This window comes from Oncorhynchus masou, chromosome 6, assembly GCF_036934945.1.
Source record: "Oncorhynchus masou masou isolate Uvic2021 chromosome 6, UVic_Omas_1.1, whole genome shotgun sequence".
In the NCBI taxonomy this organism is placed as follows: domain Eukaryota; kingdom Metazoa; phylum Chordata; class Actinopteri; order Salmoniformes; family Salmonidae; genus Oncorhynchus; species Oncorhynchus masou.
The window spans coordinates 14,107,235-14,122,675 of record NC_088217.1 but is presented as its reverse complement, the minus strand read 5'-3'; the positions used below and the strand labels follow the sequence as shown (position 1 = coordinate 14,122,675).

General features: G+C 40.0%; 1 protein-coding gene across 1 annotated transcript in view; it reads left to right on the top strand.

Annotated features, from left to right (window-relative positions):
* LOC135541386 (E3 ubiquitin-protein ligase rnf213-alpha-like) overlaps positions 1–15,441 on the top strand; it is a 70,602-nt gene that overhangs the window by 21,067 nt on the left and 34,094 nt on the right. The window contains 15 exon segments of the mRNA XM_064967592.1: positions 171–360; positions 5,604–5,659; positions 5,873–6,026; positions 6,570–6,725; positions 6,870–6,968; positions 7,050–7,172; positions 7,531–7,720; positions 9,041–9,214; positions 11,052–11,204; positions 11,343–11,941; positions 12,110–12,269; positions 12,392–12,609; positions 12,866–13,003; positions 13,233–13,267; positions 13,269–13,308. Coding sequence (XP_064823664.1) covers positions 171–360; positions 5,604–5,659; positions 5,873–6,026; positions 6,570–6,725; positions 6,870–6,968; positions 7,050–7,172; positions 7,531–7,720; positions 9,041–9,214; positions 11,052–11,204; positions 11,343–11,941; positions 12,110–12,269; positions 12,392–12,609; positions 12,866–13,003; positions 13,233–13,267; positions 13,269–13,308 — 2,485 coding nt within the window.

The following is a 15,441-nucleotide window of genomic DNA, read 5'->3' as shown; positions in this document are numbered from 1 at the left end:
ATAAGTATATCTAGAATCATACGTTTCACATTGCAGTCCAGATCTTAATTATAGTTCTACATTATTCTGTGTACTTAACCAACAATTCTAATATTTATCCTATGACACTGTATTTGTTTTGTCCATGGTGCTGTTTTAAATCTCTTGAGTTTTGCCTTCTTGAAAATTAGGGATCCCATCCAAATCATGGAAAAACACAAGCACCTTGTGGCGATGGACTGTCTCGTTACTCGCTCTTGGATGTGTCTGTTGGGGCTGGATAACTTGTTCAACTATGCATCAATCATCCCTCTTGATGTCTTGGACACACTTCAACACCTCCAGTTTAGTCTGACTTCCGGGGAGAACTATAAATATGAGGTACATATCTCCCTCCCTTTTGAAAAGTGAAAAAGTGTTTTGTATTTCTTTGTTGTACGTTAGTTTTATGTCATTACTCAACAGTAGGAGTTCATGTGACTGCACTAAAAAGCTATGCTATAAATGGAAATTTGATTTATTAGATCCTACATCTTACAACATGCTATTATGAACTTACTGTGTCTGCGTGTGCGTGTGCGTGTGTGTGTGTGTGTGTATATACACACAGTCGTAGTCGGAAGTTTACATACACTTAGTTTGGAGTCATTAAAACTCGCTTTTCAACCACTCCACAAATGTCATGTTAACAAACTATAGTTTTGGCAAGTCGGTTAGGACATGTACTTTGTGCATGACACAAGTCATTTTAACAACAATTGTTTACAGACAGATTATTTCACTTATAATTCAATGTATCACAATTTCAGTGGGTCAGAAGTTTACATACACTAAGTTGACTGTGCCTTTAAACAGCTTGGAAAATTCCGGAAAATTATGTCATGGCTTTAGAAGCTTTTGACAGACTAATTTACATAGTTTGAGTTAATTGGAGGTGTATATGTGGATGTATTTCAAGGCCTACCTTCAAACGCAGTGCCAATTTGCTTGACATCATGGGAAAATGAAAAGAAATCAGCCAAGACTTCAGAAAAATAATTGTAGACCTCCACAAGTCTGGTTCATCCTTGGGAGCAATTTGCAAATGCCTGAAGGTACCAGGTTCATCTGTGCAAACAATAATATGCAAGTATACACACCATGGGATCACGCAGCCGTCATAACGCTCAGGAAGGAGACGCGTTCTGTCTCCTAGAGATGAACGTACTTTGTTGCGAAAAGTGCAGATCAATCCCAGAACAACAACAAAGAACCTTGTGAAGATGCTGGAGGAAACAGATACAAAAGTATCTATATCTGTCAGAGTCTATCTAAAGATAGTGAAGGAGTCAGGCGCAGGACACAGATAAGAGTAACAATCACTGATTTACTCAATCCAAAACGTAACAAAATCCCGTTCCAAACAAGGAACAAAACAGGACTCAAAATACAACACACCGGAATACACGAAAGACAATCACATACAAACAGAAAAGGAAACCAGAGGGTTAAATAAGGAACATAATTATGAGATGGGAACCAGGTGTGTAAACAGACAAAACAAAAGGAAAAATGAAACATGGATCGGTGGTGAATAGAAAGCCGGTGACGTCGACCACCGAACGCCGCCCAAACAAGGAGAGGGAACAACTTCGGTGGAAGTCGTGACAATATCCACAATAAAAATACCAGACTACGGTTTGCAACTGCACACGGGGACAAAGATTGTATTTTTTGGAGAAATGTCCTCTGGTCTGATGAAACAAAAATATAACTGTTTGGCCATAATGACCATCGTTATGTTTGGAGGAAAAAGGGGGAGTCTTGCAAGCTGAAGAACACCATCCCAATCGTGAAGCAGGGGGGTGGCAGCATCATGTTGTGGGGGTGTTTTGCTACAGGAGGGACGGGTGCACTTCACAAAAATAGATGGCATCATGAGGTAGGAAAATTATGTGGATGTATTTAAGCAACATCTCAAGACATTAGGCAGGAATTTAAAGCTTGGTAGCAAATGGGTCTTTCAAATGGACAATGACCCCAAGCATCCTTCCAAAGTTGTGGCAAAATGTCTTAAGGACAACAAAGTCAAGGTATTGGAGTGTCCGTGACAAAGCCCTGACCTCAATCCTATAGACAATTTGTGGGCAGAACTGAAAAAGTATGTGCGAGCAAGGAGGCCTACAAACCTGACTGTGTTACACCAGCTCTGTCAGGAGGAATGGGCCAAAATTCACCCAACTTATTGTGGGAAGCTTGTGGAAGGCTACCCGAAACGTTTGACCCAAATGAAACAATTTAAAGGCAATGCTACCAAATACTAATGGAGTGTATGTAAACTTCTGACCCACTGGGAATGTGATGAAAGAAATAAAAGCTGAAATAAATCATTCTCTCTACTATTATTCTGAAATTTCACATTCTTAAATTAAAGTGGTGATCCTAACTTACCTAAGACAGGGAATTTTTACACTGATTAAATGTCAGGAATTGTGAAAAATAGAGTTTAAATGTATTTGGCTAAGGCGTATGTAAACTTCCGACTTCAACTGTACATACATAAATACATACTAACATACAGTACCAGTCGAAAGTTTGGACACGCCTACTCATTCCAGGGTTTTTCTTTATTTTTATTATTTTCTACATCGTAGAATAATAGTGAAGACATCAAAACTATGAAATAACACATATGGAAACATGCACTAACCCAAAAAATGTTAAACGTAATCAAAATCTATTTTATATTTAAGATTCTTCAAAGTAGCCACCCTTTGTCCTGATGACAGCTTTGAACACTATTGGCATTCTCAACCAGCTTCATAAGGTAGTCACCTGGAAATAATTTTAATTAACAGGTGTGCCTTGCTAAAAGTTGATTTGTGGATTTTCTTTCCTTTGTAATGCGTTTGAGCCAATTATTTGTGTTGTAACAAGGTTTTGTGGTAAAAGACCAAGTCCATTTTATGGAAATAACAGCTCAAATAGCAAAGAGAAACAACAGTCCATCATTACTTTAAGACATGAAGGAAAATTTGTATAACTTTGAAAGTTTCTTCAGTCGCAAAAACCATCAAGCGAAATGATGAAACTGTCTCTCATGAGGACCGCCACAGGAAAGGAAGACCCAGACTTATTTAGAGTTACCAACCTCAGAAATCGGGAATTAACTGCACCTCAGATTGCAGCCCAAATAAATGCTTCACAGAGTTCAAGTAACAGACACATCTCAACGTCAACTGTTCAGAGGAGACTGCATGAATCAGGCCTTCATTATCTAATTGCTGCAAAGAAACCACTACTAAAGGACAGCAATAAGAAGAAGAGACTTGTTTGGGCCAAGAAACATGAGCAATGGACATTAGACCGGTAGAAATCTGTCCATTGGTCTGATGAGTCCAAATTTGAGATTTTTTGTTTTAACTGCAGTGTCTTTGTGAGATGCAGAGTAGGTGATCTCCGCATGTGTGGTTCCCACCGTGAAGCAGGGAGGTGAGGGTGTGATGGAGTGGGGGTGCTTTGCTGATGAAACTGTCAGTGATTTCTGCACTGATACTCCATCCCATCTGGTTTGGGCTATTTGACCAAGAAGGAGAGTGATGGAGGGCTGCATCAGATGACCTGGCCTCCACAATCACCCGACTTCAGCCCAATTGAGATTGTTTGGGATGAGTTGGACTGCAGAGTGAAGGAAAAGCAGACAACTAGTGCTCAGCATATGTGGGATCTCCTTCAAGGCTTCTGAAAAAGCATTCCAGGTGAAGCTGGTTGAGAGAATGCCAGGCGTGTGCAAAGCAGTCACCAAGGCAAAGGGTGGCTACTTTGAAGAATCTCAAATATAATATATTTTTTTTATTATTTTTTTGGTTACTACATGATTCCATATGTGTTATTTCATAGTTTTGATCGATTCACTATTATTTTATAATGTAGAAAATAGTACAAATAAAGAAAAACTCTTGAATGAGTAGGTGTATCCATACTTTTGACTGATACTGTACACTTTTTCCACATTTGTTATGTTTCAGCCTTACTCTAAAAAGTGTTAAATAAAAACAATTTCTCAGCAATCCACACACAATTCCCCATAAATACAAAGCGAAAATATATTTTTAGAAATGTTTGCAAATTTATTGCAAATTTACAGAAATACCATATTTACATAAGTATTCAGACCCTGCTATGATACTCAAAGTTGAGCTCAGGTGCATCCTGTTTACAATTTTCATCCTTGAGATGTTTATACAACTTGATTGGACAACTTGATTGGAGTCCACCTGTGGTAAATTCAATTGATTGGACATGATTTGGAAAGGCACACACCTGTCTATATAAGGTCCGGCCCCACAGTTTACAGTGCATGTCAGAGCAAAAACCAAGCCATGAGGCACAGATCTAGGGAAGGGTACCAAAAAATGTCTGCAGCATTGAAGGTCCCCAAGAACACAGTTCTTAAATGGAAGACGTTTGGAACCACCAAGACTCTTCCTAGAGCTGGCCTCCCGGCCAAACTGAGCAATCGGGGGAGAAGGGCCTTGGTCAGGGAGGTGACCAAGAACCCGATGGTCACTCTAACAGAACTCTAGACTGGTCAAGCTCAAGGGAAAGAGCAGAGCAAATTACAGAGAGATCCTTGATGAAAACCTGCTCCAGAGCTCAGGCCCTCAGACGTGGGTGAAGGTTCACCTTCCAACAGGACAACGATCCTAAGCACACAGCCAAGACAACGCAGGAGTGGCTTTGTGACAAGTCTCTGAATGTCCTTGAGTGGCCCAGCCAGAGCCCGGACTTGAACCCGATCGAACATCTCTGGAGAGACCTGAAAATAACTGTGCAGCAACGCTCCCCATCCAACCTGACAGAGCTTATGAGGATCTGCAGAGAAGACTGGGAGAAACTCCACAAATACAGGTGTGCCAAGCTTGTAGCGTCATACCCAAGAAGACTCAATGCTGTAATCACTGACAAAGGTGCTTCAGCAAAGTTCTGAGTAAAGGGTCTGAATACTTATATAAATGTGATATTTAATTTATTTTATTTACCATAAATTAGCAAAAATATCTAATACGGTTTTTGCTTTGTCGTTATGGGGTATTGTGTGTAGATTGGTGAGGACATAACAAGGCTGTAACGTAACAAAATGTGTAAAAAGTCAAGGGGTCTGAATACTTTCCAAATGCTCTGTATAGATGTGTGTGTGTGTTTGTGTGTATGTGTGTGTGTGTGTTTACATTGTTATTTGTACTCCTGTGAAAAATGTTGTTGCATAAAAGCGGTCAGCATCCTGAAACAGTTTTAGATTCATGCCATTCTGTCATACCATCCGCCATTCTGTCATACCATCCGCCATTCTGTCATGCCATCCGCCATTCTGTCATGCCATCTGCCATTCTGTCATACCATCCGCCATTCTGTCATACCATCTGCCATTCTGTCATACCATCTGCCATTCTGTCATACCATCCGCCATTCTGTCATACCATCTGCCATTCTGTCATACCATCTGCCATTCTGTCATACCATCTGCCATTCTGTCATGCCATCTGCCATTCTGTCATACCATCTGCCATTCTGTCATACCATCTGCCATTCTGTCATACCATCTGCCATTCTGTCATACCATCTGCCATTCTTTTTACTGACAGGCTGTGAAGGACTTGTTGTCACGGCTCGTCAGCAGAGTTAAGGAACAACAGCACAGGTAACACCTGTCTCAAAACAAACACAATATTTAGAGTTGTTCTCAATTCCATCTGAGTAGCAAAGGAATTCAAATTGAAATACATGAAGTGATAATTGTCTGTTATTTCCTAGAAGGATTAGACAGACTAGTCTTGCACATCCTCACCATGACATGTTTCAAGGTTAACATTAAATGCTTGTTCACCATCACTAACCAGCGTGTTGTTTTCAGCCATGACGACAGATATGGAGACTTTTGCCTTAAAGCAGCTGTGAGCCTTCTGGAGACCATTTGTAAGAATATGAAAAGTAATTTGAACCATGAGATTCATTTGGTTTGCCTGGATCTTGTCAGTCTGATTGCAGAAACGGCCTTCCATCTCCAGGTATATCCAAACACAACCATGAATTCAATCTTTGCCTTTGCTTTTACCGTGCATTTGCTCTGTGTTTCCGTTTTAATAATCTCATAACTCAATCAAGAAAAGAGTAGGCAGATGAATAATGAAGATCTACTCCAGGTGGACATACAGTGTTACAAACGGATGTAAATCTCAAAATGTGCTGCACATATAAAAATATATATAATTCAATATCGTGCAATAAATGGTAAACAAGATGGCCTTGCTTGAAATGATAATAAGCATTTAATATTGTAATGTACCTATTTGAATCTCAAAGCCATTTTTCGAGTAGAAGTTGTATGTCTCTAAAACCCTATACTGTACATAACTTGAATTATATAGGTTTTTTAGAAGGAAAAGTCAACATTGTGGTTCCTAAAGCAAAATGGTCTGAATTTATTTTCAATACAGTCTGGCTTCGCTTAACAAAACCGATTTAATGTTAAGCCAGGCTGAACTGAATTGTAATATAATGAGTGATTTGATGAGTCTGAATATTTTTGTTATGAATTACTATTCTTGTAGACAAAGGAAGTGACAAATATCCTTTTGGAAAACACGCGCAAAGAGGAGTTAAAGGAGACCATGGCCATCATAAAGGAATGGCTGCGAATCACATTCAAGAACAAATTGGTTAAAGATCTCAATAACATTGATTTTGCATACATGTATGAGACTAAGGTAAGAGTTTTTGTTTTACCAAATTAAATAATTGATACAAATAAATATTATATTTGTATTATTATTATTGCAGAACAGTTGGAATTGGAATTGTAGTGTTTGATAAAAGGAAAACTGAAGTGTAGTGAAAACATTTTCCTGTAGGTCTGGAACAAGCTGATCTCACTTAAAATTGGTTCAGAAGAATTCACCCAATATTGGAGAAAAACATTCTTGAATGATTTTGAAGGAAAACTCAAACAGGTGAGAGGGGTACATCTACAGGTTCATCAATGAAAAGGATACGTATGTACATAATTCATTAATATTTTGTATGGCCATCAGGAAACATCCATGCATCAAATTGAAATATATATCAATAAGATTGAGGAAGTGAGCAGGACGCTGCCATTCTTGGAGAACTCATTGGAGAAATGCGCTTTGGAAGCAGTCACAGTCATTTGTCAGGCAAGATGAATAACATAATTATTTTGAAAACTTTCAAATCAAATTTTATTGGTCACACACATGTTTAGCAGATGTTATTGTGGGTGTAGAGAAAAGCTCTTGTAGAAATGAAGTTTCACTTTCAATCTGGAAATGTACATTTACGTCATTTAGCAGGCGTTCGATTTACATGAGCAATTAGGGTTAAGTGCCTTGCTCAAGGTCATGTTTTTTTTTACCTAGTCAGTTGAGGGATTTTAACCAGTGACCTTTTAATCCCTAGGCTACTTAATCATTAGGCTGTGCATTGAGTTTGTCGGGAAGTAATGATCAAACAAATGCTTTTTTTTAATCTCCAATTTTCATTTGACATGATCAGGGGATCTCTCAGGAGGCTCTCTTTGAACGGTTGAAAAAACTTGACTTTAGCAAGTTTGAGAGGCTAATATCTACTATTGTGATGAAGTCCTGGCCCAAGACTGGCGATGGAGAATACCTGGAAGGGGAGGACTGTGTAGTGGACCATCTTCTCAACTGGTCCATGGCCAAAAGTGTCTTTCAAGTCCAAGGTGAATTTTCTCAAGAAATTCTACTGCTCTAACCATTTCCACACCACTTCCACATACAATCAAGACTAACATTGGGTGGGAATGTTCAACACAGTTGTATATGGAAAAATTGATATACAATGGCTATTAAATGTAAAACGGTCACTTCCAAATGTTCCTTAAGAGCTACACTATACAGTTTATACAAAAGTATTTGGACACCCCTTCAAATGAGTGGATTCGGCTATTTCAGCCACACCTGTTGCTGGCAGATGTATAAAATGGAGCACACAGCCATGCAATCTCCATAGACAAACATTGTCAGTAGAATGGCCTTACTGAAGAGCTCAGTGACTTACAACGTGGCACCATCATAGGAGGCCACCTTTCCAACAAGTCAGTTCGTCACATTTCTGCCCTGCTGGAGCTGCCCCGGTCAACTGTAAGTGTTGTTATTGTGAAGTGGAAATGTCTAGGAGCAACAACGGCTCAGCCGCAAAGTGGTAGGCCACACAAGCTCATAGAACAGGACCGCTGAGTACTGTAGCTCGTAAAAATGGTCTGTCCTTGGTTGCAACACTCACTACTGAGTCCCAAACTGCCTCTGGAAGCAACGTCAGCACAAGAACTGTTCATCGGGAGCTTCATGCAATGGGTTTTCATGGCCGAGCAAACGCCTAAGAGCGCCGCCATTGGAAGAGCGTGTTTCCAGAAGTGGAAACACGTTCTCTGTAGTGATGAATCACGCTTCACCATCTGGCAGTCCGACGGACAAATCTGGGTTTGGCAGATGCCAGGAGAATGCTACCTGCCCCAACGTATAGTGCCATCGGTAAATTTTGGTAGAGGATGAGTAATGGTTTGGGGCTGTTTTTCATGGTTCGGGCTAGGCCTATTAGTTCCATTGAAGGAAAATCTTAACACTACAGCATACAATGACATTCTAGATGATTCTGTGCTTCCAACTTTGTGACAACAGTTTGGGGGAGTCCCTTTCCTGTTTCAGCATGACAATGCCCCCGTGCACAAAGCGAGGTCCATACAGAAATGTTTTGTCGAGATCAGTGTGGAAGAACTTGACTGGCCTGCACAGAGCTCTGATCTCAACCCAATCGGACATCTTTGGGATGAATTGGAATGCTGACTGTGACCCAGGCTTATTAGCCCAACATCAGTGCCTGACAGCAAAGGGGGGACCAATTCCATATTAATGCCCATGATTTTGGAATGAGATGTTCGATGAGCAGGTGTCCACATACTTTTGGTCATGTAGTGTATTTACATTTTGAGTGCATTTTCCAAATGTCCACTTAAACATACTAACTATGTTTTGTATTACAGGTGAAAATCTGAAAATGATTGACCATTTGTCAGACGATGCTAAAGAGCGGATGGTTGTGGCAAGCTCTGCGTTCAGTTCTGTCTCAGATAAAGTCATCAACGGCAACATCCAGATGAAGACTCTCAGTAAAGTCCTCTCAAGGAGAACAACATTCATTGAGCTTTTGAAGATAGGTGATTGTCAGAAGAATATACCAAATTAAAACATTTAAGTATAAATATTGCTTTAATCCTACTGTAGTAGACAGGAAAACCTCTCGATAGTTTAATGACATCCAATAAAGAGTTAATCTACTGTGTCATTGGCAGGTTGGTTCTGTTGAAGGCCCAAATTATAGGAAAAATATTCATAGTATTATAAAACTGACTTTTTTAGATTTTAGTCTTGGTTTGGTTTCAGGTCTTCATCACTTCACCTTACATCAAAATAAGTCCCCCAAATGACTTTCCAGCAACTCTTGTATAAACAGTGCATCCGGAAAGTATTCAGACCCCTTTACTTTTTCCACATTTTGTTACGTGACAGCCCTATTATAAAATGGATTACACATTTTTGTTCCACCTCATTAAAATACCATAATGACAAGGTAAAAACAGAAATTTTGCAAATGTATTAAAAATAAAAACAGAAATACCTTATTTACATAAGTATTCAGACCCTTGGCTATGAGACTCAAAATTTAGCATCCTGTTTCCATTGATCATCTTTGAGATGTTTCTACAACTTGATTGGAGTCAACCTGTGGTAAATTCAATTGATTGAACATGATTTGGAAAGGCACCTGTCTATATAAGACCCCACAGTTGACAGTGCATGTCACAGCAAAAACCAAGCCATGAGGTTGAAGGAATTGTCCGTAGAGGTCCGAGACAGGATTGTATTCTTAAATGGAAGAAGTTTGGAACCACCAAGACTTCCTAGAGCTGGCTGCCTGGCCAAACTGAGCAATCGGGGAGAAGGGCATTGGTCAGGGAGGTGATCAAGAACCCAATGGTCACTCTGACAGAGCTCCAGAGTTGCTGTGTGGAGATGGGAGAAACTTCCAGAAGGACGACCATATCTGCAGCACTCCACCAATCAGGTGGAGTGCTGGTAGAGTGGCTAGATGGAAGCCACCCGTCAGTAAAAGGCACATGACAGCCCACTTGGAGTTTGCCGAAAGGCATCTAAAGGACTCTGTGACCATGAGAAACAAGATTCTCTTGTCTAATGAAACCAAGATTGAACTCTTTTGGCCTGAATGCCAAGCGTCATGTCTGGAGGAAACCTGGCACCATCCCTACGGTGAAGCATGGTGGTGGCAGAATCATTCTGCAAGGATGTTTTTCAGCGGCAGGGACTGGGAGACTACTCAGGATCGTGGGAAAGATGAACGGAGCAAAGTAAAGAGAGATCCTTGATGAAAACCTGCTCCAGAGCACACAGGACCTCAGACTTGGGTGAAGGTTCACCTTCCAATAGGACAACGACCCTAAGCACACATCCAAGATAATGCAGGAGTGGCTTTGGGACAGGTCTCTGAATGTCCTTGAGTGGCCCGGCCAGAGTCCGGACTTGAGCTTGTAGAGTCATACCCAAGAAAACTCAAGGTTGTAATCTCTGCCTAAGGTGCTTCAACACAGTACTGAGTAAAGGGTCTGAATACTTTTGTAAATGTGATATTTCAGTTTTTGTTTGATAAATTAGCAAAAATGTCTACAAACCTGTTTTTGCTTTGTCAATATGGCATATTGTGTTTAGATTGATGAGGGAAAAAACGATATCATCCATTTTAGAATAAGGCTGTAACATAACAAAATGTGGGCACGTCACTTTCCGAATGCACAGTTTATTGCTAAGTATGCATGCTTGCTAGCAATGCCAAAAGGGGACTTTTATTTAGATCTGAGGTTAAGTGGTTATTACTCAAAACGTCTGTGGAGGTTCTCCTGGTTACTCTTTAATAGAACCACAATGAGCTCAAAGTATCGTCTTCATTGTTTGTTTTTTATTATATATATTTTTTTACAGATGGCCTGTGTGAAGATGGTCGTTGTAAGGACGACACCACTATGAACAGATTACTGAGATTTAGAGAAGAAGAAATGGAGAATGTGAACAGTTACAAGAAGATGATTGAAGGCCTAGTTATAATTTGTCTCCGACTCCAGGAGCATCTGAAAGGTGAGTTAAATTATATTTGATAAGGGTATACATTAAAGCTTATGTTATTGGTACTGTTTATCAAATATTTGTTAATGTATGACTGCATGATGTCACAGTCTTGGTCATGGTTCTCATTGATGTCATATTAATCCACAGTCGATGTGAAAGAGCTGGAGCTCAAAAACCAAAAGAACATAGATCAGATGACGCTGGATGAATTCATGGAAGTTCACAGACTTGACGGGCACACCTCTGACGTAACTGGGGAGGTTACATACTTTAACCTCTGTAATGCCACCAGGCAGATGGCATTTAAACTAAACGCTGTCAGGGAAAGCTTAATTTTTGCTATGTGCTTGGAGTATCAAGCCAAAGAACTTTCCCACAAACATATTGACACTGACGAGATTGAGGTGTACACTCTTGATGTGATCCACAGCAAAATATTCCAGGGTTGCTATGATAATTACAAGAGGATCTATGAGAGTTTGAAATCTGGCACTTTATCATTGGAGGATGTGGATAGCATCTTTGAAGTCTACAAAGATAAGTACGATGAGATGCAAAATGATCTGGAGATCATGTGCAGAATCAACTTGTCTGATGATCGAAGATGGATCAGGAGGCGAATCAAGCAGATCCAACAGTACCATGACCTTCATCAAGCAATGGATTCAGCCAAGGTCATTATGGATGTCAGAGAGACAATCTGTCCTCAAGGGGACTTCAAAGTGCTACAGAGTTTGCTGGATGTGGTGAGTAAGGAAAATTCTCAAACAGTCCACGTGTTCAATCAATGCACCTTTGCCAGCATTAGGCTACTACTGTATATTTTATATATATATATATATATATATATATATATATATATATATATATATATATATATATATATATATATATATATATTACAATGTTTCCAGAGTAATGCAGACTTTAAGGAGAAGAGTCTGAATCACATTGATGACAATTTGATGGAGACTAAAAAGGTTCTTGAGGACATCACAGAACCTCGCAGACTGTGTCTTCAGGAGCTTGGCCTTTGGGGGAACTTTGTCAAATGGGTCAAAGAAGCTCTTGAAGGTAAGGTCATATCAAGACAGAAAGAGCAGCACCAGTAGTAGCCACCTAGGTTGTTTACCATTACTAATTCAAACCGTTTTTACATGGAAAAAGGGATAAATGTTTAATGTTTTGCCTTGCAGATATCAATGAGCTGAAGGTGTTTGTCGACCTGGCCTCCATCTCTGCTGGAGAGAACGACTTGGATGTGGACCGTGTAGCCTGTTTCCATGACGCTGTTCTTGGTTACTCCTCGATGCTGTATGGGTTACCCCAAAATGCTGACTTTAATGCCTTCAAGGAGGCTTTGACAAAACTATGGAAGGCACTTGGAAGTGACAGCAACATACCAAATAAGCTGGTAAAATGTTCTGACAATTATGACATATTTAGATTTAATATTTGGGGAAAAGCTTGTCGAACCAGAAAGACTAAGGCCACTATTTGATTAAATGCGGAGTGGATTTTCAGAAGTGTTTGATTTGCAGAGCAGCATTTACTGGCCTGAATACATACACATCTAAATGATATAATCCTTCGCGATCTTAGCATGCCATTGGGTTTGGAACTTGAACTCGTGTTTTAAACCAGATTCTATTATTGTTTCCTCCCTGCAGCGGGATACTGCACGCCATTTGGACTGGTTGAAAACTGTGAAGAACAGCCATGGGTCTGTGGAACTCTCTTCACTTTCTCTGGCCACGTCCATCAACACAAGAGGCATCTATGTTATTGGTGCACATAACCAGAAGAAGGTCTGTTCAATCATTTTTTTTAAATAATTAAAATGTTTTTAGACACAATTGAATGATTATTTTACATTTGTTTGTTTAAATATTGCCATTATGGAGTCAATGTCTATATGTGTACTCATGCAATGTCTTCAATTTATATTTGCCATTGACAAATATCTGTAAGCACTCTCCTGAATACCTGCAGCGGTAGATTGACATGTTGGATCTTGTCCATTGTTTTCTCCTTTAGCTGAGTTTAGACACTGCCCTGAAGCTACAGGTTCCAGGGGGAGCAAAGCCAGAGTGAGGTGGATCACTTTACTGAGGTAAGGGGATTGGACACCAAGTGAACCATCACAAAACTGAAATTATATTTTACTGAAAATGTTTATGAGTTAGATTATCATGATACCACAGGCTCCTTACGACATGCATTGACATGTTACAATAAATATGGTTCTCTTTCAATTATTCACTTCAATATCTCACATGTCGGGATTCACTAGGAACACCTATTCTCGAAATAATCTATCAAAAGCATCTGATGGAGACAGACAGGTAGTGGCGAATGAGGTGAGTCCCCCACCTTCCTTAAAAGCCCTCCTGCCCTCTGGTTACTCTTCCTCATGAAGATAATTACTCTCTAGCTCTCCTCAGATTGACTGGATCCCTGTTTTGCTGCTGAACTGCTCACAAGTGAACTGTGAATGATATCGAGCATAGGTCTTCAGACTCTGTCGAGAGGTTGACTACTGACCTGAAAGATGTTTTGTTTTGTTTAGAAATTTCCTTTCTACTTCTCAATCTATGTTGGTAGATAGCTTCATGGCTAGCTATTGAGACTCGGTTAGCCCATGTTGCGAGGCTAACTTAGCTAGCCTGATGAGAGGCAAGGGTGGAGGGACAGTCTCTATTGTTACTAATGCTCTCAGCTGTAAGGACACATGATTTGGCGACTCTGGGTCTTTTGAGCATCATGCTCTATTGTTTATATGTCAGCCACCAGTGCTGGCAATAACCCTTTATAGGCCAATAAAGCACTGCCCCACTTTCTTTAATGATTTCCCTGAACTATTGTCTATTTTCCTTGAGAACTATGATACAATCATTGTGTTGGGTGATTTTAATATTCATGTTGACAAACAGACTTGACTTCAAGGCCATTGAATTTCTGAATCTTTTGAGCTTAATGGACTTATCCAACATGTTACTGGGCCCACCCATAACCACAGCCATACTCTGGACCTGGTTATTACCAAGTGGCTTTGTGTTGACATATCCTCTGTTGTTGATGTTGCTTTATCTGATCGCCACTGTGTATTTTTTACTACCTTGTTGCCCATAGCACAGAGTAATACTGAACGCATTGTTAAAAAACACTATCTCAGAAGTTGCTACAGATTTTATTGAGTGTATGAACAGTACTCCAACACCTATTCTGCCTCCTCTTGTGATGATTTAGTTGATAACTTTAATAGCAAATTAAGGGCAACCATTGCTCCAGTAAAGTTGAAAAAGGCCACATCCAAATGGAGAGCCCCTTGGATGAGTGAGGAAACAAATACATTAAAGAGAAATTGCAGGTCCATTATGATATTCTGAGAGAGCAATTTGGCATATATAACAACGCAATTAGAAAGGCCAGACGGGAAAATGTTTCTAACTTCAGAATGATTTGAGAGTGCTCTTCCCGATAAATATTACCCCCGGTTATTTCGGAGATAAGATAACAAACATTAGGCTGGGTATCAGTCAAGCAAGACCTGATGAGAAGTTTGATGATATGTGCCCTAGTCTACCACGCAAAGGCACTATGGATTTATTTTCCCTGGTTGACACAGACATGCTCAGGAAAGTGAGGAAAGTGATATCACAACTTAAGTACCTGCCTTCTCAATCCTATCCCCACCACCTTCTTCAAAACTGTTTTTAGTTGCCTATCTGAAGAAGTGCAAGCTATTGTTAATCACTCCCTGTTCACAGTCACTTTCCTCACTGTACTAAAAGCTGCTATGGTGAAACCCCTTCTGAAGAAAAGTTATCTAGATTCTTCTGCTCTTGGAAAATTTTGGCCAATTTCCAACCTTCCATTCTTAGGCAAACTTCTGGAGAAATTGGTTTTCAAAACAGCTAAATGATTTTAAAAGTGCCAACTGTCTTTTTGAAAAATTCCAATCTGGTTTTCGGGCCCACCACAGCACAGAGACAGCCTTAATTAATGTGGTAAATGATCTTAGAGCCAACACAGATGCCAAACAGCTCTCTGTCCTTGGATTTAAGTGCTGCATTCGACACTGTTGACCATGATGTCCTTCTGGACAGACAGGAGAGGTGGGGTGGCCTCTCCGGTCCAGTTCTAAATTGGTTTAGGACCTATTTAACCGGTCAAGTGTATTTTGTCACCCTTGGTGAATATAACTCAGAGAAAATACATTTCACGTGACGTTCCACATTGTTTT